Below are 24,366 nucleotides of genomic sequence, written 5' to 3' on the forward strand. Positions count from 1 at the left end.
TGTAGAGGAGTGCACAAGATTTCTGTGTAGTATTTTGCTGCATCCCATACATTTTTGGTCATTGTGTTTTCATTGTCATTTTTTTCTAGGTATTTTTTGATTTCCTCTTTGATTTCTTCAGTGATCTCTTCTTTATTTAGTAGTGTACTGTTTAGCCTCCATGTATTTGTATTTTTTACAGATTTTTTCATGTAATTGATATCTAGTCTCATAGTGTTGTGGTTGGAAAAGTTACATGATACAATTTCAATTTTCTTAAATTTACCAACGCTTGTTTTGTGATCCAAGTATGATCTATCCTGGAGAATATTCCATGAGCACTTGAGAAGAAAGTGTATTCTGTTGCTTTTGGATGTAATGTCCTCTAAATGTTAATAAAGTCCATCTTGTTTAATGTTTCATTTAAAGCTTGTGTTTCCTTATTTATTTTCATTTTGTATGATCTTTCCATTGGTGAAAGTCGGTGTTAATGTCCCCTACTATGATTGTGTTACTGTCGATTTCCGCTTTTATGGCTTTTAGCATTTGCCTTATGTATTCAGGTGCTCCTGTGTTGGGTGCATAAATATTTACAATTGTTATATCTTCTTCTTGGATTTGTCCCTTGATCATTATATAGTGTCCTTCTTTGTGTCTTTTAGTAGTCTTTATCGTAAAGTCTATTTTTTCTAATATGAGAATTGCTACTCCAGCTTTCTTTTGATTTCCATTTGCATGGAGTATCTTTTTCCATCCCCACTTTCAGTCAGTATATGTCCCTAGGTCTGAAATGGGTCTCTTGTAGACAGCACATATATGGGTCTTGTTCTTGTATCCATTCAGCTAGTCTATGTCTTTTGGTTGGAGCAGTTATTCCATTTACATTTAAGGTAATTATCTATATGTATGTTTCCTATTACCATTTTCTTAATTGTTTTGGGTTTGTTATTGTAGGTCTTTCCCTTCTCTTGTGTTTCCTTCCTAGAGAAGTTCGTTTAGCATTTGTTTTGAAGCTGGTTTGGTGGTGCTGAATTTTCTTAGCTTTTGCTTGTCTGTAAAGGTTTTAATTTCTCCATCAAATCTCTATGAGATCTTTGCTTCGTACAGTAATCTTGTTTATAGTTTTTTCCCTTTCATCACTTTAAATATGTTCTGCCACTCCCTTCTGGCTTGTAGAGTTTCTGCAGAAAGATCAGCTGTTAACCTTATGGGGATTCCCTTTTCTGTTATTTGTTGCTTTTCCCTTGCTGCTTTCAATATTTTTTCTTTGTATTTAAATTCTGATAGTTTGATTAATATGTGTCTTGGCATGTTTCTCCTTGGATTTATCCTGTATGGGACTCTTTATGCTTCCTGGACTTGATTGACTATTTCCTTTCCCATATTAGGTAGTTTTCAACTATAATCTCTTCAAATATTTTCTCAATCCCTTTCTTTTTCTCTTCTTCTTCTGGGACCCCTATAATTCGAATGTTGGTGCATTAATGTTGTCCCAGATGTCTCTGAGACTGTCCTCAATTCTTTCCAATCTTTTTTCTTTATTCTGCTCTGTGGTCGTTATTTCCACTATTTTATCTTTGAGGTCACTTATCTGTTCTTCTGCCTCAGTTATTCTGCTATTGATTCCCTCTAGATAATTTTTAATTTCATTTATTGTGTTATTCTTCATTGTTTGTTGCTCTTTAATTCTTCTAGGTCCTTGTTAAATTTTTCTTATATTTTCTCCATTGTATATCCATGACTTTGGATATCTTTACTATCATTAGTCTGAATTCTATTTCAGGTAGACTGCCTATTTCCTCTTCATTTGTTTGTTCTAGTGGGTTTTTACCTTGCTCCATCATCTGCTGCATATTTCTCTGTCTTCTCATTTTGCTTAACTTACTATGTTTGGGGTCTCCTTTTTGCAGGCTGGAGGTTCATATTTCCTGTTGTTTTTGGTGTCTGCCCCCAGTGGCTAAGTTTGGTTCAGTGGGTTATCTAGGCTTCCTTGTGGAGGGGACTGGGGCCTGTGTTCTGGTCGATGGGACTGGATCTTGTCTTTCTTGTGGGCAGGACCATGTCCTGTGGTGTGTTTTGGGGTGTCTGTGACCTTTTTATATTTTAGGCAGCCTCTCTGCTAATGGGTAGGGTTGTGTTCCTGTGTTGCTAATTGTTTGGCATAGGGTGTCCAGCAGTGGAGTTTGCTGGTCATTGAGTGGAGCCAGGTCTTAGTGTTAAGATGGAGATCTCTGGGAGAGCTTTTGTTGTTTGATATCACGTGGAGCCGGGAGGTCTCTTTTCAACTCACCTCAGAAGCACAGGCCTTAAACCTGACTGGAGCATGGAGACCCTGTCAGCCACATGGATGAGAAGAAAAAGGAGGGGGGAGAGAGACAGAGAGAGAGAGAGGGAGGGAGAGAGAGAAAGAAAGAAAAGAAAGTTATTAAAATTAAATTTTTAAAATTATTAGACATAAACAAATTACTGTAATAAAAAAATAAGAAAGAAAGAAGAGAGCATCGAAACCAGAAAACAAATCCACCAATGATAATAAGCACTAAAAACAATACTAAAAATTAAAAAAAAAAAAACTGACACACAGAACCCTAGGACATATGTTAAAAGCAAAGCTATACAGACAAAATCACACAAAGAAGCATACACATACACACTCACAAGAAAGAGAAAAAGGAAAAAAAATGTATATATATATATATATATATATATAGAAGGAAGAGAGCAGCCAAATCAATAAACAAATCTACCATGATAATAAGCTCTAAATACTAAACTAAGGTAAACATAAGACCTGAAACAAATTAGATGCAAAAAGCAAATCCCATGTCTACATTTGCTCCGGAAGTCCACCGCCTCAATTTTGGGATGATTCATTGTCTATTCAGCTATTCCAGTGATGCAGAGTACATCAAGTTGATTGTGGAGATTTAATCCACTGCTCCTGAGGCTGCTGGGAGAAATATCCCTTTCTCTTCTTTGTTCGCACAGCTCCTGGGGTTCAGCTTTGAATTTGTCCCCGCCTTTGCATGTAGGTCACTTGAGGGCATCTGTTCTTCACTCAGACAGGACGGCATTAAAGGAGCAACTGATTAGGAGGCTCTGGCTCACTCAGGCCGGGGGGAGAGGGGGGTCCAGGATGCGGGGCCAGCCTCTGGCGACAGAGGCTGGCGTGATATTGTGACAGCCTTTGGCGCACCGTGTGTCCTCCCAGGGAAGTTGTCCCTGGATCACGGGACCCTGGCAGTGGCAGGCTGCACAGGCTCCCAGAGGAGAGGTGTGGATAGTGACCTGTGACTGCACACAGGCTTCTTGGCAGCTGCAGCAACAGCCTTAGCCTTTTATTCCCGTCTCTGGGTCCGCGCTGACAGCCGCGGCTCGTGCCTGTCTCTGGAGCTCATTTATGCGGTGCTCTGAATCCCCTCTCCTCCCGCACCCCAAAACAATGGTCTCTTGCCTCTTAGGCAGTTCCAGACATTTTCCTGATTCCCTCCCAGCTAGCTGTGGTGCACTAGCCCCCTTCAGGCTGTGTTCACGCAGCCAACCCCAGTCCTGTCCCTGGGATCTAACCTCTGAAGCCCGAGCCTCAGCTCCCAGCACCCACCCGTCTGGGAGGGTGAGCACACAAGCCTCTCACGCTAGTGAGTACTGGTCAGCACCGATCCTCTGTATAGGAATCTCTCCACTTTGCCCTCTGCACCCCTGTACCTGCACATTCCTTTGTGGCTCCAGCGTTTCCCCGCCACCCTGCCAGTGAAGGGGCTTCCTAGTGTGTGGAAACCTTTCCTCCTTCACAGCTCCCTCCCAGAGGTCAGGTCCTGTCCCTATTCTTTTGTCTCTGTTTTTCCTTTTTTCTTTTACCCTACCCAGGTACGTGGGGAGTTTCTTGCCTTTTGGGAAGTCTGAGGTGTTCTGTAGGAGTTGTTCCAGACGTAGATGTATTTCTGATGTATTTGTGGGGAGGAAGGTGATCTCCACATCTTACTCCTCCCCCATCTTGAAGGTCTCCAAGAAATTTTTTAAATGAGACGGAATCTGCCAGACTTGGCAATTTGGGGGATATGGTGTATACAGAAAAAAAAGGGGGAAAGAAGAATACTCTGGTTTCTTGTATGAACTTTGAGTAAATGTAGTTATGAACATTACCATTCATGTGGAGAGGGAATGCGAGAGAAAATGGAGGAAGAAGGGGAGAGGAAACAGAAGAACAAGCAAGAAGACAAAATAGCAAATAGTATCATTTCAGAAATGCTACAATTTCAATTATTAAGTAAGTGTTTAAAATGGTTCTGATGAACATAGGGGCAAGACAGGAATAAAGACAGAGACATAGAGAATGGACTTGAGGACATGGGAAGGGGAAGCTGAGACCAAGTGAGAGAGTGGCATGGACATAAATACACTACCAAATGTAAAATAGATAGCTAGTAGGAAGCAGCCACAATAGCACAGGGAGATCAGCTCGATGCTTTCTGACCACCTAGAGGGGTGGGATAGGGAGGGTGGGAGGGAGATGCAAGAGGGAGGAGATATGGGGATATATGTATATGTATAGCTGATTCACTTTGTTATAAAGCAGAAACTAACACACCATTGTAAAGCAATTATACTCCCAATAGATGTTAAAAAAATAAATAAATAAGTGTTTGAAAAATTCATAGACCCTCCCCCTGCAATCTCTATTCTATTTTATGCACCAAATACACTGTGATGGATTTGGCATCTCTTCTGGGGCAGCAGAGTCTAATTGATGACATGGTAAAGCAGACCATGAATGACAAACAACAGGAGGCTCATCACAGTTCTCCCTTCAGTTTCTTAAACCTGTGCTACTTTGAATCTGACCAGAGCCAGTTCCCCCACTGTTTATTGCCAGTGAGTGAGATTAAGAGTAGTTTCTGGGCTTCCCTGGTGGCGCAGTGGCTGAGAGTCCACCTGCCGATGCAGGGGACGAAGTTTCGTGCCCCAGTCTGGGAGGATCCCACATGCCGCGGAGTGGCTGGGACCGTAAGCCATGGCCGCTGAGCCTGCATGTCCAGAGCCTGTGCTCTGCAACGGGAGAGGCCACAACAGAGAGAGGCCCGCGTACTGAAAAAAAAAAAAAAAAGAGTAGTTTCTAATCTTACATTTAGGAAAGCAGTGTATGTATGTGGAGGCCTGGTACACGCTTGCATTCCTATGTTGGGAATCTGAATATATTTTACCAGAAAGATAATTCTCTGCAGTGATTATTTCTATAGTATCATTAAGACATTGCTTTGTATACATTATAGATTTAATAACCTGTTAATATCTAATCAAGGAACCTAACCACTTTTATCTGGAACTTGGAAAATGCCACTTTAAAAATCTAGTTAGAAAATAATTTATGAACACTAATTGGAAGTTACTAATGTGAAGTTTGAAAGTTTTGATACAATGGGTCTGTTTTAAGAGCATCAGCGTAAATCACGCTACTCGAATTTGTGTTAAGGATATTATACTCAGAATTGCTCTTTACCTTTTAGCTTGTGAGCACTTTAATTTCGGATTGTTTTTTTTTTTTGCTACATCTTTAGAAATTCATGTTATAGTTAATGTGGAAAAAATATTGTATATAGCTCTCTCCCTTCCTATACCGAATTTGAAGATTCTAAGGAGAGGACTGTAAATGTTTTAATCCCCTAATAGTCCAAAAAGCCAGTAAGCTTCTTAAAGCTTACTGAAGAGTTGAATTGTGCTGTAACTTTGTTTTCTGTAATTGAAGTTGAGAAAAACTAGAAACAAGCCTACATTTAGCATTAGTCAAATGACTGTCTTGATATTCAAGTAGCACTCTGATATTTTGATATTGGCTTATTTTTCCCATGTTTAAGTCTCCATGAATTGTCAAATAAAAATGACTTCTGAAGTATTAGGACGTTTTTAGGTCCTACTGTGAACAAGCAATGTAGGCGTTTTCTTCTGAATTTTATTTCAGATATCTCTACCGCAGGACCTCTTGGCACGGGAAGCACCACTACCAGTACAACCCTTCGGACCACAACTTGGGGCCCAGGCAGGAGTACCACCCCATCGGTGTCAGGAAGAAGAAACCGGAATACCAGCACCCCATCTCCAGCAGTTGAGGTACTTGATGACATTACCACACACCTTCTGTCAGGATCATCCCAAATCCCAGCTCTGGAAGAGAGCTGTGAGGCTGTGGAAGCTCGAGAAATCATGTGGTTTAAGACCCGTCAAGGACAGATGGCAAAGCAGCCGTGCCCTGCAGGAACTATAGGTAAGTCTGTCCTACAGAGCTGAGCTAAAAGTGTATTGTTACTTTGGCTTGCTTTCCTAGTTTTTTTTTTCTTTTTTTTTTTGGTCACAACGTAGTTTTATTACTTAAATTTGATTAAATTCTGGACTCAGCCAAATTACAATTTATAGCCAAGTATTTTCAGAGTTTGAGAATGCAACCTGAAGAAGTCACAGGTGAGAATTTGGTGGGAATACCTGTGAGATCAATAGTTTTCACCCATGCTGTGAGGTCAAGTTACAATTAAGCTATGGATGTCCCAGCTACTCCAAAAGGCCAGCTCACCTATGCAACAGCCCAGAGTGAATCACTGGATTGGTGGGAGCTAGTTCTCATGCTTGTGACCAATTGTCAAATGTTTATTGCAGAAAACTAGACCAAGGACTTCTGTATTAGATGATCATTGAAACTACCTAACATTTAACAAAAGAGAAGATTTGACTATCCTTTATTACCAGTCATCATAGCTGTCCTTTAATAGTTGGAGCCTCTTGACATTGTCAGGGATGATGCTGGCAGGAGCCAGCCTCCTCTTACACAGCATCCACTAGAGAGATCAATCCTGCATTGTTTTCTCTAGGAGGTAGTCAAGAACTTGATAGCTCTTTGTCCCCCCACCTTTTTCTTTTCGCTGATGTGATTCATAATATCACCAAATGGTAACCATATTATTATTTACAATTTTAAGCCAGAAATAGTTTGATTTCTTATTGTTACAGATATTGATCTTCATATAACTAATACTTGACACCCTGCATAAAATTTGCATTATTGCATAAAATGTGTAAATAAAACAAATGCATAATAGACATCACTAGACCAGCATTGTTAGGAGCTGTGATTTTGGGTGTTATTGATTTGGTTACTTCAATAGGTTTGTCTTAACAAAGTTTCAATGTGGAAATGTCCTTCTGAATTCCATGGTATATGAAGTGGTGGGAAGATAAGAAGATATATAAAAGTGCACATTTAATTTGTTTTCATCAAAGTGTTTAAAAATATTCTGAGATCTTCCTTCCCTTTATGAAGGGGCACAATATTTAGTTCCAGAGTTTTCTGTGGTATTGGAATCAGAAAACATTTTGAACTTTTCTCTTAGCACTGTCTCCTTAGTTCTGTACCTCAGTTCCTTTATCTCTAAAAGAGAAATAATAACAGTCCCCCTTTCTTCAGATGTTTGTTGTAGAGGTTAGTGAAATACTTTATTTGAAAGCAGTTTGCAAACTGCAAAGCACTACAGAAATATGTTGTTCTTGTTCTGTGAAAATTGAGAAAGAGATTTACAGGAAACCTTCTGAAGCCCTCCCTCCCAGGTGACTGTGCTTACTCTGCAGTCTTCTTTTTACCCTTTCTCTGTCCCCTCTGCTGTGCCCCTGTCCAAGGCCCACACAGTCTTTTCTCACCTGAATTATTGCAATAGCTTCCTCACAACTTCCATATCACTCCCTGAAATTCATCCTCCATGCTGCTGCTACAGTTATCTTTCTACAGCCTAAATCAGCCCATTTGTCTCCTCTGCGTAATGGTCTTCATTGATTTTCCAGCACCTACAGATGACAGACAAGGGCGTTTATGATCTGGCTCTGCCAGCCTTTCCAACTCCATTAAATACAACTCCCCTACCCACTAGACCTCAATTCAAAACACTTGATGATTCCCAAAGACAGCATATTTTTCCTTTGCCTGGAATGCCCTTACCCACCTTGTTTTCCTGAAAAACCTGCAAACTGATTCCTCTAAGACTCAACAGCTACCTTGCCTCTGAAAACTCAAACAGTAAGCCCCATGGAGTCAGGTACTACATTCATCTAATTCATGAAGTTATTCGTGTACCTGGTGTAGTTGTCAGCAAATGCTTTAAAAACATTGAGTGTTTGTTATGTTATGTTTCTCTAATGCCAATTGCTTGCTAGGCACTGTACATGGTGTTTTAATAGACATTACTTCAGTTTAATGATCATAGTCTTACCTTTGCTCATATTTGAACATATTATGGATATAAAGTCATTATAAGAAAGATGGTTTGAACATTTGAAACAGACCTATTTCTCTCATTATTTTAGGAGTATCAACTTATCTATGCCTGGCTCCTGATGGAATCTGGGATCCCCAAGGACCAGACCTTAGCAACTGCTCTTCTCCTTGGGTCAGCCATATAACACAGAAGGTAAATCATGTCACTGACAAGGAAGACTTTGCCAGATCTAGATCCTCTGTTGTTGACTATAACTGCTGTAAACAAAATAGTCAATAATTTTTTTAATTAATGTGGAAAAAATTCTCCATTTTATTTTAAGATTTAATGACAAGCCTAATATGCTATGAGCTAATTCTAGAATTTTGTTGTTCTTAAAGAGGAAATCCATGGACTTCCTCTAAGCCAGGCAGTTTTATTATTAATAAAATTTTTATGATATTGTGAACTACAGATATAAAAGTCCAAGAGGTATTATAAATCAAGCAAGCAAAAGCTTCTAGCATATATACATATGGATTTTCCTGTGGAAATAATAATTACAAAAAAAAAAAGTCTACCTTTGGAATCTTAATCCATTTGATAAATGTTCTGTAACCTAATCGTTTATCAGTGTTAAAAGTATACACACATGTGACAGAATCTTGAAGACTCAAATTTGCAGGGCTTATTTGGTTGCAATATGTTGAACATTTTTATTATTAATGCACTGTGTGGCTTTGAATTGATTTCATTGCAAACAGAGACCAGATGTGCATTTATGCCAAAAGGGCTATGGGATGAATCCTTATTATAGCAATTTGTGTGGATTTATACACTCTTAAAATGGAGAGTCCTTCTATGTTACATTAGCTATGCTGAGGAATTTCTGAAAGAGATTTTTCCTGAGAAGTATTACAAATGATGGCCTTACTAAAAGCCTCTCTGTGCCATTTGCTCTTTTCTCTATTTGTTTTTAACCAGGCTTATCCTCAATAATATACTGTTCAATAATCCATAAATATCTACCCAGTAGATTGTTTAGCAGATGAGCCATAACCATCTATTTACCCTAAATCATGGAAGAACAGTGGTTATATTGACTCCAGTTACCCTCTTACATGTGCATCTCCATACTTGTTGCTATTCATAATGATGCTTCTCCAATTTCAGTACTGTTCCTGCCACAGTTTTTATGTCCTTTGATTTTTATTACAATGTAGCTCAGACCCCAGGGCAAGTAACTCTTCCTGGATGTGATCAGATTAAAAGATCAGTAGCATATCTCCTTACATTAGTGACTTTAAAAAAATATTCCCTATGTACTAAGCCTGGGGGTTAATATTAATTCAGTAATAATTCACCTAGAAAGTGAATGTTTTCATGATAATTCCTGAATATGGTTGGCCTATTTCATTGCAGAAATTACTGGTGACTTTGACTGATAATGATGCTTAATTATTTTCTTTCCTCTGCAGACCTGCTAATCTTGTGACAAAAGGCACAATTCCTTGCAAAGAGCAGACAGCTCTTGCCCATTTGATTTAGGGATGGAATGTTTTTGTTTTATAGCAAGTATGTTCCGTTCTTTTGGAGCATTTCTGTGTAATCCTGTAGCACGTGTAAAATTATGTTGTATTATAATTATATTAAGATTATACAACTTAGAGAGTTGGAATTTATAATAATACCTTAGCTTGATTACTTATAAATTTATAGAATTGTCAAAAGTATAACAGGAGGTTTTTGAACCCTGTGAATTGGCTTATGTAACTATTGCCAGGTCAGTGCTGGAACTGGTATTTAGCTGGGTCTACCTTTATCAACATGTCACATTTAGCCACAACACTGGCTACACTGTGAATAGATCATGATGGCCTTATATCCCACACCCACTTACCTAGTCTCTCTTCACTTCTCTCCACTCTTTTACTTATACCTCCAACTATTTATGCTATTCATTAAACATAAATGATAGTTGAACAGGTTACCACAAAACTCTAACACTTTTAACTATTCACATCATAAGCTTCTGAGAGAGAATTTGTATGTGCTGTCCACAGAGTTATTTGTCCCTATTTTCTCTCCCTTCTCCCCAAAGCATCTTCCACAGAATTCATCCCTTTGCTCATTTACTCCCTCAGTACCTGAGTCCCAAAAACAAACAGATGGAACCTTTGAAGAGGGTTTGTTTACAGTGGCATTTGTGGGAGCAGAGGTGAACTGCAAGGGATTGAGAGGAACCCAGAGCTAGTAATAGGGATGGAGCTGTTCCCAACCCCAGGCCTCTGGTTGCCAGATCAATGGAATGACAGAAAACTGGTAACACGATATCCTTGAGAGGAAAGATGGGGCTTCCCTGGTGGCTCAGTGGTTGAGAGTCCACCTGCCGATGCAGGGGACACGGGTTCGTGCCCCGGTCCGGGAAGATCCCACATGCCGCGGAGCGGCTGGGACCGTGAGCCATGGCCGCTGAGCCTGTGCGTCCGGAGCCTGTGCTCCGCAACGGGAGAGGCCACAACAGTAAGAGGCCCGCGTACTGCAAAAAAAAAAAAAAAAAGAAAGAAAGATGACCTATAGACAAGAGACACAACCTAGCCTCAGGCAAATCTTCAGAAAAGATCTAGGCGAATAAATACTCTGATCTCACCCACTCACCTCTTCCAGCCTCCTCACGTGCCCAGCTTCACCACTGGCCAAACCCAAACAAAAGCCAGAGAAGAGGGGTGCTCTTAACTAACATCATGTAAGTCCACCTCCTAGGGCAGAGAGAAGGAGGGAGGAGGATGGAAAGTGGCCTTCCTTGAATTAGCAAATGGAAAGTAACCAACAGAGTTCGCAGTTTTTGCTTCCCTTCTCTCACCCCTCCTCCCTTTCCCATCCCCCTCTCTTTCTCTCATCACTGCCCCTCTCTTCCCTCCTTTCTTTCCCTTGTTCCGTCCCCCTTCCTCTGTTCTGACCTCCCTGCTTTTCTTTAATTTGTTTGTTATGCCAGTGTGAAAAAGTAAAAGTGAAATAGGTATCCGGAATGATTTGTTCCTTCCCTCCTCTGCTCATTGTGGTTCAGACTTTTAAAATAGAGTAACACTTGTTACCCGCAATAAAAGCATAGAAGACAAAAGAAAAGAAGGGGTGATTCTCTCATTTAAACAGTGTTTTCAGTTTTACCTCTGCAAGTTTGTGGGTGAACGTACCTTGGAACATGAGGCCCATCTCTTATGGCTTTATAGTGCCTGTGGGGAATTCCTGAGGGCTTTAAAGATAAGACCACCCTGGATCGCAGTCACTGCATCTTTCCCATGGGAGGATCTTTCATGTTGTTATTGGTACTATTCACTCACTGTATGTCAGGCACCACTGTAGACAACAAGTATACACAAATAAATGGATCAGGATGCTTACTTTAGTTGGAAAAAGCAAACCTTAAATTTTCATTTTCATTAAGAAATGAGTAATATTTTTTTTTTTTTCCCCTACAGTCAGGCCAGGAGGGAGAAAACAAGCAAAGAATCTTGATGGTTTCTGATTCACAACTGAATTTGGCCACTTACATACTGGTGACATTATAGATTAAATTTTGAGTGATATTAAAGAATAGATTACATTTCACTAGAGAAAATGTAAACCTTTAAAGGCAGAAGAAATTTGTTACAAACTGGCCAGAATACTTTCATAATCATGAGATTTAATAATTTGTATAGAAGGGGAAAAGCAAAAGTTGTACAAAAAGATGCAGTGGTGGAGTGTAGGGGCAGGGAGGGAAAGAGAAATTGGTAGGTGGGTGGGTGGGTGGATGAATGGGTGGACAGAAAGATAGGTACAAAGATAAACAGATGATTGGATACAAAGATAGATTAAATAGATAGTGAGATTAGGTACATATGTCTTCAAATTAATGTTTTAAAAATATGTTTCTGGTCATATTGGAGGCCAACAAATTAGTTTAGAGCTCTGCCTGCCTTCTCTAACATATGTGGTAAAATATCCTGTTTTCTCACATTTCTTTTTTTTTTTTTTTTTTTTTTTTTTTGCGGTATGTGAGCCTCTCACTGTTGTGGCCTCTCCCGCTGCGGAGCACAGGCTCCGGACGCACAGGCTCAGCGGCCATGGCTCACGGTCCCAGCCGCTCCACGGCATGTGGGATCTTCCCGGACCGGGGCACGAACCCGTGTCCCCTGCATCGGCAGGCGGACTCTCAACCACTGCACCACCAGGGAAGCCCTCTCACATTTCTTAATGACTGTTTGCTGAAATCATAGTCTCTGGCTTCAGCTTGACCTCTAGCTTGGACTCAAGTTATCAAAAAGGAGTTTATACTTTCTATTTTGCATACCTTTAAAGAATTCCTTGCACTTTATAATCCCTCCTGTCTTTTTTTCAATTGGAAACTGTGAAATTAAAGTTGTGAAGACATTCTGTATTTATTTACATGTAAAGTAAGGTCTGCTTCCTACTTCATTACCTGGTCCAACTATTATATGAAAAAGATATGCCTGAACTATTACTGGGAAATAGTCTTCTTATTTCTAGCAAACTGAAATATCTTTTTGTTTGTTTGCACACAAACTACTGACAGCTTCTGAGATAATGTAAGATTCTTCCTGCATTTTCTAAAGAAGGATGTGAAGATCTAGAAATGATGTTGCTGTTTTACAGTATAAAATAAGCCGGTGATTTGCTCTGGAAGACTGGTTGAATCCTGTCACCCATATCTTAATTTCTCCATTCTTTTAGCCTCTGTAGATCTACTATGGAATGAAAGTTAAATTGCTTGTTAATTTAATCAGAGATTAGCGGAATTTCCACATCTTCAGGCTCATTTAGCCCACATTCAGTTGTAAGCTAGAAGCATTTTATTGTTTATATACCTACTTGACTCAGATTTATAGAAAAAATAGGCAGATCTTTCAAAGAAATGGTAGCTTTGTACTTAAACAATATGAGTAACTTCTTCATGAATTGTTTTGACACCTGATTAATGTTTGATATAATAAATCCCATAAAATGTCAAAGCTTATTTCAAAGAAAACTGTTTTTCCTTGTGTCAAAATTTGAAATGCAAATAGTATCCATCTCTGTCATAATTATTATCCTTAACTGCAGGGTTTCCCCTCCCCTATTGAAGCCCTAGGTATAATCCCACCATTTCAATACAGGCATTAATTTACTAATCCTCAAAAACTCATAAGATTTCTCAGTGTGCATGTACTTATTTCTGAGAAATAACTTAAGCAGAATAAAAGAAATGTTAGAGATAGACATTGTAATGATGTCTTTAAGGTAGAATATATGAAATAACTATTTCAATCCTGCCTCTTTGCACAGAAGACTTGAGGCAGATTCAATATATGTATATATTTTTGTATGGAAATAAGATAATAATAACTGTGGTGAGAGAAATAAATAGGACCATCAGAAAGAAGAGTAGCTTCTGGATGCCCCTGGAAAGAATATGGTTAGTGAAGGTCTGGTTTGATAAGGCAACCTTTGAACTGAGCTTGAACCTTGAGGTCACAGTGACTAGGAGAGAGTCCAGTTGATGGCACCACTGCCATTAACAACAAGAAAATTGGAGATGACTCTTGGTGCCTCCCTTTCCTTCCCTTCACACGTCCAATCAGATAGTAGGCCTGTCAGGGTACTTGTAAATCTCTCCCAAATCAGGCCAGTTGTCACTTTTCTCCACTGCTACTACCCTTAATCCTCAATAGCTCCTTCTACTGCTGTGGCAGTAGAAGACCTCACAGCAGGTCCCCTTTCATTCACTCCTGAACCCTCTAATCCATTCTACTGAGTTTGATTTCAAATGTAAGACTGATTAGACCACTCCTATTTAGACTCCAGTACATTCACATCACTCTTTTTTTTTTTTTTTTTTTTTTTTTTTTGCGGTACGCGGGCCTCTCACCGTTGTGGCTTCTTGCATTGTGGAGCACAGGCTCCAGACGCGCAGGCTCAGCGGCCATGACTCACAGTCCCAGCCGCTCCGCGGCATGTGGGATCCTCCCAGACCGGGGCACGAACCCGTGTCCCCTGCATTGGCAGGCGGACTCTCAACCACTGCGCCACCAGGGAAGCCCCATTCATATCACTCTTAACACAATTTTCCAAAATCGTCGTCATGACTTCCAAAGTGGGACTACTCAATCTTGCTTACCTCTCCAGCTGCCTAAACCCCAGTCACAAGTGCCCTTTGTGCAGCACCCTTAAGACTCCCTGCCCGCCTCTCCTAAAAGCTGCTCTCTCTGCCTGGAAACTCCTGCCCTCATCCCAACCTAATTCCCTCTTTTCTATTTCATCTCAGATTACACATTATTTCTCAGAGAAGTATTTCCTAAATTATTCCCTAACTTCATACACCAGGTTAAAATGCCTTTTAACTACTCTACCACACTGGGATTCTGTATTGCCCTCAAAAAAACTGAAATCAAATTCTTGTGCAGTTAATTTCTTAATAGCCCTTCCCTTGCTAGTACGTAAGGTCCTGTTATTGGGAACCATTTTATCCCCAGACTTTAGCATAATACTATTAGAAATTAAAATTTTGGTTAAATAACAAATGAGCATTTAGACTGAAGGAACAATTGTTGAAAGTAGAGATAGAGATATTCTATTTTTTAAAAACTAGATATATATATTTAATACATACAGACACACAATTTGTGCTATGTAAGTACCAAACTGAATTCTGAAGATAGAAAAATGTGCTTTTTCTTTCTGTTCTGCCTTTAGTACCCTGTCTTCCCAAACCATGATTACTTAGACTTCGCTTTTTATATAACATCCTCTTGGCTCTCTTTCCCCACCAGTCCCTACCAGAATTTTATCTTACTAAGTCACGCTCAACTTATCTTTTAACTTTCAACTTATTGTTACTTTCTGTTGTTTTCCCACCTAATTTCCAGGTGTTTATTACCTCTGTTCTATATTTCAATAACACCTCATATACATTCTGTTATCATAATTGCATTGTTGAATTAGTATTATCTGCCTTTATGCACCCTCCCCCGCAATACCAACTAGTAGAACGTGAGATTCCTGAGTGCAAGAGCCACATATAACATTTGTCTTTATTTCCTTAGGAAATAACAAGTGTCCAAATGATTGTTGAATGAATGAAAGAATTTTACTATGATTTCTTCAATTTTAAGAGGAAGAGAGGATCATAATGAATAACTGGTTATATTAGTTTTTATTTTACTTTAAAAACATGCTTATCACATTTTTATTATAAACATTTTTATAACTTATTTGTACTTTAGTTTTTTTCTTACAGCTTTCTTATTGGTGAATATTGAGTTCCAGAGTTCTTTTGTGGGATTAATTAGATTTATTCTTCATAAATAAACACTTGAGTGCTAAAATGTAGTTACTATTTTTAAGATAATCCACTAGAGATTTTCATATTTGACTCACGGTTTTACAACACTACACTATCGGCTATTGACACATATATAGGCAGCATCATTATCTTTTATGTTGAGAGCAGTGATATTTTGACTTATTAGTCTTTTACATTTTCAACTTTTTCATTACTGTACATAAAGAAAAAGTTTAAATTTTTATGTTAGTAAATTACATAGGCCTCCTTTTTCACCTTATCATGTCCTACCCCAATGTTATAATAATTAATAATTGAAGACTATGTTTGTACAACTACACAGAAAAAGAAAAGAAAATGAATTACAATGTGAAAATACCTATTTTTTTCTGTTTGATAAGTAATTTTGTTTTTTATAATGTTCCGTGATAGCTGTAGTGAAAGTCAGTACTTGCATCTTTAGTTTTGAGGATAATGTATGAAAGAAAGCCTATTATCTAGTAGATCTCAGCCTTTTTCCAACAACGCCCATTTAAGTGAATCAAAAGACTCCAGAGGTGCATGTGCCTTGACATTTTCTCATCGAAAAAATATTATGTGGTAATAAAGGCATAGAAGAAAACAATACAGTAATAATGATGATAAAACAATTATACAAGTGCATAATGCTTAAAGTAAAACAATAGTAATTCCACAAATAGATTCATTTTTATAAGAATAGTGTAGGTAGGAAACTACAACAAATGCAAGACTCTATGGATGGTGGATGTAGCATCTGTCACCCCATTGATCTCCAGGGTTAATTTGGCTTATCTGGCTGGCTAGGCGTGTGTCCCCTTCCTCCCTCACCGCTCCACGTGCATCCCTTCCAAAGCTGCTCGCTTGGTTGAAGAGGATGACCTTTCCCAATAGAGGAGGACCATTCTTCAGTCAAGGGTATATAAGTAGGTGTGCTCCCCCACTAGAACCTCCAATCAAGCTCTCAAGGTCCATTTGTAGGAGAACATAGGGTAGTCAAGCTTCCAAGACTCTAGACATATCCAAATGAGGTGCTGTATGTGGCAGTCTGCCTTTCTATAAAAGAAAAAAAAAAATATGAGTGGTGCATTGCTTATAAGAATATCCCTTTGGAAAATTATAGGAATTCCAGCTATCTGGATACTCATGTGCACAGGAGTTTTGCAACATTGCCAAGCAATTGTATCAGGTGTTCAGACTTACTGATGGAATATTGAATTTGAATACTTCATGAGTACTAGCATTTCACCAATTTAATTAACAAATACTGAATTTTATAAATCATTGATTTACTAGATTACAAGTAAGTAGCCCTAAATTATATGTAATGATTAAATGTATGGATTATAATCACATTTATGTCACTTTGTGACCACTTAAAAGTACTTTCATGATCCATCAGTGGGTCTACATTGACTTTGCTACACACTTATCCTTGAACCTTATAATCTATTCCATTTGGTCTTACAAGTATCTCAGGTTTTCAGGTCCTGACCATAATTTACAAATTCAATAAATTTAGTGCAAGTGTTTTTATATTTTAAGGGTTTCTAAAAAGTACCAATTAACTATATAATAATACTTTAATATATTCTTCTTGTAAACTTTAAACATTGCAGAAAAGGATTTGTTTTTTGATTTCCATCTTTCAGATTTGTTTTATGCGTTTAAACATATACACATATATATATAAATGTAAAATATTTACATATAATATTATTTTTTATAGGTAAAATGTTTATATGCTACTCAAGTTGTGTTTATATTTCACAAATAACATGCCTATATATATTAGCACATAAATAATTTTTATACTTGCATTTATTTTAACTCAACATTACATGTTGAAGATTAATGTTAACAATATTGTTCTCTTTCATACTTTTAAACTGTTGATTAATATTCCATAGTATTTATATACATGAGCAGTTTTCCACAGTCATAACCCATTTTGTTTTCTATTATAAGCAAGCTAGAATGAGCATCTTTGAACATATCTCTTTCATAACAGTGGGATTATTTTTTTATGGTTGATAGTGATAAGAGAAATCTCTGTCTTATACAGTTTTCACATTTCAGAGTTTAATAGACGCTAACAATTTACTCTACATAGGAAGTATGCAAATATACACATTCAGTAGTAGTTTATGATGGTCATATACATTTTTACAAATCTTTGCCAACACTTTGTTATTAAACTATTTTTATGTTTTTGAATTAGGATTTTTCTATATACTTGAGAATGTGATTATTAACAATTTAGTTATTCGAATTTCTCCAATTTATTCATGTTTCTTTAACATTCAATACTGCTACAAATATTTATTAAGCATCCCTGAGTAGATAGTGATAACCTATTTGACTAAGAGTTTTTGTTGTGCCCCTTATAGCTTTCTGGATATCCATTAGGAAGATAGCCTTACGAAGAGAGGAACTTTCTGTATGGGATCCTAAGTTCTGTATTAGACTGTCTTAAAGATAGAAAAAGAGAAGAAAAGAAAATTTTCTAAATAATGACACTATTATATATTTAAGTAGTAATAGAGCAGGCTAAAGTCAGGAAAAGTCCGTGCCAAACCATTAACAATCTCTAGGAAGTGGGAATATAGAGAGGCAAAAGAAGAGACATTCATGATTTTGGCATTGCATACCTATATCTGTATTGTGTAAATGTTTTATAATCTTATTTTAGTCTATTAGTTTAAAAATGATAAAGGACATGATAAATTGGGAAATTACACTTATTTTTTTTTAAGTTCCCCAGGCCTTCCTTATAAGCTAATATATATTCCTGTCTACTTATTACCCAGAGCTATCAAATTTGCTCAAGTAATCATAGGGTATTAGTCTATCTTTTTTTTTTTTTTTTTTTTTGGCGGCACGCGGGCCTCTCACTGCTGTGGTTTCTCCCGTTGAGGAGCACAGGCTCCGGACGCACAGGCTCAGCGGCCATGGCTCACGGTCCCAGCCGCTCCGCGGCATGTGGGATCTTCCCGGACCGGGGCACGAGCCCGCGTCCCCTGCACCGGCAGGCAGATTCTCAACCACTACGCCACCAGGAAAACCCAGTCTATCTCTTTTAACATCTTGGGATTGTTGACAATTTGAAAAATTCTTGTAGAATATACTTGAAAAAGCAGCACGTACTTTCAGAAAAGGAAAGTTCTAGAAACTAAGCAATAGTTTGCTACCTGGTACATTGGGAACAAAATCTCTTAGTAAGAAGACGAAGAGCACTTTGAAAGGCAGGGATTTTATTTGGAATTAAATTTTCACAGAGTTTAGCAGCCAGTGAGTATTCGTTGTGAACTAAGTGCTAAACTAGGCATAATGGAAAATTTGTACTGGCCACTGTCAATATCCAATTTAGAAATGCATAGAAAAACGTCATAAGGCAAACCTTAGACTTAACCACTCAGATGGGTAAACTAAGAACAATTTCTAGAAGTTAGATTCCTCAAGAGGAGCTTCCTAAAGGCATGAATTTCAAGTTAGGTATTGAAGAAAATAATGGATTAGCAGGAAAACTTAAGGAGTGTATACCAAGTAAAGATGGGGTTTAATAACTTTCTTGCCTCAATGATTAAAACATATGCAAAAGCAATTGTCCAAAGAAACCAATAAAATTACTTATTTAAGATCTCTTTCCTTTTTCTTCTGTTTTCAAAATTATAGTTGAAATCTGGAGAGACAGCTGCCAACATTGCTAGAGAACTGGCTGAACAGACAAGAAATCACTTGAATGCTGGAGATATCACTTATTCAGTCCGGGCCATGGATCAGCTGGTAGGCCTCCTAGATGTACAGCTCCGGAACTTGACCCCAGGTGGAAAAGATAGTGCTGCACGAAGTTTGAACAAGGTAAGGACTTTTGTTACATGTATCTTTAAAGTTGTAAAATCAGTGAGACTTCCCTGATTAATTTATTTCCTTCCATAAAATCAGATCATTCTAAAGAGAATTGCTAGCTATATTCAATTCACTTCACTACTGTAGTATAATAATGACCTTATTTGACTTTCAATCTAAGGAACAATAAATGATATCTCTCTATATGTATTTTGAATTTACAATTCTATTTTCCATAGTACTCTTTTGTATGCTAAATTCTGACAGGGTTATTATAGATAAATGCCATTTCTTTTGGGTGTTTTTTCCCTGTCAAACCTTTATATTAATATAATTAACAGTAAAACAAATGTCTAATCAACAAGCAGAAATTTAGAAAATAACAATGAAAAAGGATATTAGTAATACATTATAGATTTTTTAAAAAATAATTTAACCTAATTCATATTACATTAAAAAACTCATATGGCAAGTATTTATTTTTATTTCCTTTTGATTTTTAAATTACTGATTTTGTATCATTACCATTATAACTTAAAAGGTTTAAATGTGTTTCAGCAACTTTGAATTGTAACTAATAAAAATAATTTGTTTTTAAAATTTTAAGGAATTTTATGTATTTTAATTTATATTTCTAAATCTACTATATATTTATATACATTATATACTCATATATAAGCATTTTATATATAACCTATACACATATAAACATTTTATTTACATAAGTATGTAAAATATATTTAATATATTTATAACGAATATCATTTATTTATGTAACAAAATATCACATGGTGAAAAGATATTAGAATGATGCCATCAGATAACATGTATTCCCTGAATGGCATTTTTGTAGTAAAGATAATCGGTTATTGAAACTTGATTTTAAGATCTCAAATATCAGTGATAATCTTATTACTTAAAAAAGCAAGAATTTGACAGTGACCTTCTAATGTCCTGTATGGAATTCACTAAATGAATATTCCCCTTTAGAATGAAAAAATAACTTTGCAGACTGGTCTTTATTATGTTTATTTCCTTTCTGTCTTATTAGACTAGGAGTCTCACTCATGAACCGGAAGAATTTTTTTTTTAAATAATAATGGTTCGACATTAAAAAGCTAGATATTTTATCTGTCAGTTTTTTCTGCAATTTCATCCTCAGAAAATAGATTCAGCTTTATCAATTATATATAAATTATTACTAAAGGTTTTTTCATGCTGAGCAGAAAGGAGTTATTTTTGTCATTCATATTCCTGATAGAATCTCAACCAAGTTGCTGGCAGAATATAATCCACAGCTGCCTATGTAGTCTGGGCAGGCATGCTGTGATTTTAATGTGTTATCACCCAGGCTGACTGGAGGCTATTAATGAATATTGCTGCCAGCTATTGTTATCATAATGTACTGGATATAGTAATTTCTATTAATGTTACATATCCATACCATTACTTGTTATAGCAATACTTTGTATCTTTATTTAAAAATGGTGTCGATGTCTGACAATATCAGGTAAAGCTGGCAATTAATGTCACATTCTAACTAGCTACAGCTAATCAGCTCGCCTAGTCTGAATATCAAATAACTGCATAATGGACACATTTTCATTTGTGAAGCTTTTTAATGCTCTCTTTTGTTTCTTATTTGGCTCTTTTCAGCTGTTTATATAACGTGGTTTGTTATATGTTAATTTGCATGATGGGGTAAGAAGATGGGAGGGCAGAGGTTATTCACATGCTTCCTGGCTTGTTCTCATTTCCTGTGGTTCCCACTGTTCCCTGAAGCAGTTTTAACCCATCAGATTTGCAAAGTCAACTTCGTACAAATCAATTGAGCTCCACATTGAAATTCTGGAGAGTTTAGAGACCTGCTAAACCAAAATGAGAGTCAGTGATCCAAATGACAGTGCTGACAATTTACTTGCACTCATTCCTCACTTAATTCTTTAGAGAAGTAACTGCTCTATGCTCATTGAAGATGCATGAATTAAAGTGGGAGAGTATTAGCCACACAAAAGGCATCAGAGTAACTGCTTCTTAAAACTGGTTAATTTTCTCCTTGAACAATCGAGGCTCCTGAAGGAAAATAATAAGGAAAAGGAGGAAAACTACAATCTAATTTATAAAATTTGCAGTCATTTATTTAAAGAGAGCAAATATATGTATTAATTATTCATTTTATCACCAGGAAAAAATGTTTGGGACTGAATATGAGTTGCTGTTAACCTTTTGCCCAGAAAAACATCATTCTCTATGCAAACAAAGAAACACACAGAAACAGGCTTCTTATCCCACAGAAGTTCCTAAAATGTATAAATTTTTTGGTCAAAACCATCAAAAGGAATTATTCAAGAAATAAAAACAAGATAAATAACAATATCGATTGCATTCTTTTAATCAGAAGTTACTTATCTCTTGGTATTTGTCCCTTAGAATCAAATAGTCAAATGAATGGGCATTCCTATTTTCTCAATAAATAGAACTTTTTGTATGTATGAACAAATGGTTTGTGGGACACATTAACCACCTAAAAATCTGTAAACCACAGACAATTTACTATCTTTAAAAAATGGGTTCCAAATTTTTGACATAATTTACTTAACTTCATAGATCTTCATTTGTGGCCCATGAATTAATAACTAACCTCATGTGAAATGAATCATGTCAAATGAATGAAATATATTGATTTTTACTAATTTCTACTAAATTTAGTCTCAGATTTCTTTCCATCATTAACAGCTTTATACCATCCAGTTATCACTTGGGTTCTGAAAAGCTGTTAGTTTCTGTTTTTCAAGCCGTTACTGACATTTTGCTGCTGCTTAGCTTTCATTCTCTTCTTGAAAGTAGTGCACAACAAAATAAGGTGTTTGTGTAGATGTGTTCTTTTATTTTTCTTGTTTTCTTCTGTCACTAACTTGTTTTTTCTATTCTGTGTTTAATCTGCTGTCTTAATGGATTCAGCTTCAGAAAAGAGAGCGCTCTTGCAGAGCCTATGTCCAGGTACTTTCTGCGTTTTTATAAATGTGTTAAGTTGTTGAATTGTCTCTGTTGGTGACAGCATGTATGGGCATCAGATAGAAAGATGATAATGTATCCTGTTGAACTAGAAGAATTTCAGGGAGGGCATGGAGGGTGGGAATGGAAAGTTATATGAAAGGGTATGTGCTAAAAATAAATTTGACAGTGCCAGTGCTCTATCATACAAGAGGAGCACAGACTAACATAGAGGTGCAACCTTGGGTGTGAGAATTTTGATCATCACTGAAAGGTGAGTTGGGTGTAATATATAATAAATCTCTAATTTCTTCAGAGAGGTGGGTATGAAAACATTTCATTCCTATGTTGGTCTAGCTAATATTTGAGTAGCAAGTCATCCAGAAATGACAATCAAATAAGACAACAATTCTGGGATACTTGGAATATCATGTTTCTGTGCCAAATTAATCAAGACAAGCTGTGACGATCTTACTCTTCCACTTATTATAAACACATGGATCTGAATGTAAGTGTAATTTTTCCTCCAGTTAACATGTTGTAATTTGTTTCTAAGCAAGATAAAAAACACTTCTACTGTTTATGAGTTCTTTGTGAAAAAGAATCCCAGAAGCAAGTTTCATAGTTATTTTTAGAATAAGGGAAAGAAGGGAGGGGAGGGGAGAAGAGGAGAGGAGAGAAGAGGAGAGAAGGGAAGGGGAAGGGAGAGGAGAGGAGGGGAGGAGGGAGGAACAAAGGCAGGCAAGGTCAAATGACAAATTCAAATGACAAAGCTATTTAGTAATGACTTTGATGTGCTTTATTCAAGGGAAAACAATCCATGGGTTGAGGCAGTAAGTGCCTCACCATCAGTGGTGCACTCTCCCTGAGGGATGTTGGACAAGAGTGAGTTTTATAGAGACAACTCTAAACAGGGTGCGATTGGCAAGGAGGTTGGGGATTTCCTTATAAGGCTAGCAGGTCCTGTTTTCTAGGGTAAGGTGAGCTAGCTAACTCTGAGTTGGAGGATTGTGATCAGTGTATGTGAGGTTTCCTTGACAGTCATTTCCCATAAGTGCAGATTTAGATTTGTGATGTGGACCAGGCCACTGGGGCGGCCTCCATTTTGTGGGTCCCAAAATACAAATTAACTTTATCAGAAGGAAGAAAAAATATGAAACTGTGTGACTGTCAACTTTATTCCCTATGTGTATATATCATAGCATTTTTAAGGGGAAGGCCAACTACATTTATGAAGAGAGATGCCTTCAAGACCCAAATCACTGGTTCTCAGATTAGTAGTCCAGAAAATACACAGTATCAGTTTATTCACAATAAGGGCATTTTGTGAGACAGTCATTTAAAAGGAAAAAAAAAATCATTTGAACATTGAACAGAGATTAGGAAGAAAAGCTTTTAATTTGTATTTAACTTTATAAATTAATGAATCTTTGTATATAAGAAGCTGTTCAGGTTTATTTTTCTAAGGTTTTGGGAAAGAAATTGCTTGGGGGGTTATGTATATATATATATAGCTTAGTGTGTGCCATAGACAGAGAAATGAAGTGCTCTTCATCATTGAAAGATGAGGATCATTTTTGAGAAATATTAGGATTGTTTTTTATTGTAATCTATGCTATCCCTTTAATGGGGCCTTGGAGATAATTAGCCTTTCAGTATTTAAATCTATGAAATGCATGGTCATTCAAACATGAATCTCTGATGGAAAATTAATAGCACAGTTTATTCAGTAGCTGATTTCCTGGTGTTGTAATTGACTGGCTAGGAATAAATGTTTCAGCTATTGACTAAACATCTGATAAGACCAAATACAAACAGAATATTGGTGAAGCAGAAATGCTGTGCTCACTATAACACAGCATTATTTCTGTTCCTTTTATTGTAGATAATTATTCTATGAAACTCTAGAGGGAGTAATACTTTAAACTTTAGTCTATTTGAATTTTAAAGGCTTATGTTCCCTATTATTTCTAT

The 24,366-nt window shown here is 37.1% G+C and overlaps 1 protein-coding gene across 22 annotated transcripts in view; it reads left to right on the plus strand.

Annotated features, from left to right (window-relative positions):
• Positions 1-24,366, plus strand: part of ADGRL3 (adhesion G protein-coupled receptor L3) — a 590,718-nt gene that overhangs the window by 398,543 nt on the left and 167,809 nt on the right. For 16 of the 22 annotated variants that reach the window (XM_082611711.1, XM_082611707.1, XM_082611717.1 and 13 more), the window contains 4 exons: positions 5,936-6,238; positions 8,320-8,423; positions 19,225-19,410; positions 22,360-22,398. In XM_082611711.1, coding sequence (XP_082467837.1) covers positions 5,936-6,238; positions 8,320-8,423; positions 19,225-19,410; positions 22,360-22,398 — 632 coding nt within the window. The remainder of the gene's footprint in view (positions 1-5,935; positions 6,239-8,319; positions 8,424-19,224; positions 19,411-22,359; positions 22,399-24,366) is intronic. The other 6 variants (XM_082611708.1, XM_082611710.1, XM_082611705.1 and 3 more) reach the window with 2 other exon arrangements.

This window comes from Mesoplodon mirus (assembly GCF_964341445.2).
Source record: "Mesoplodon mirus genome assembly, chromosome: 2".
Lineage (NCBI taxonomy): Eukaryota > Metazoa > Chordata > Mammalia > Artiodactyla > Ziphiidae > Mesoplodon > Mesoplodon mirus.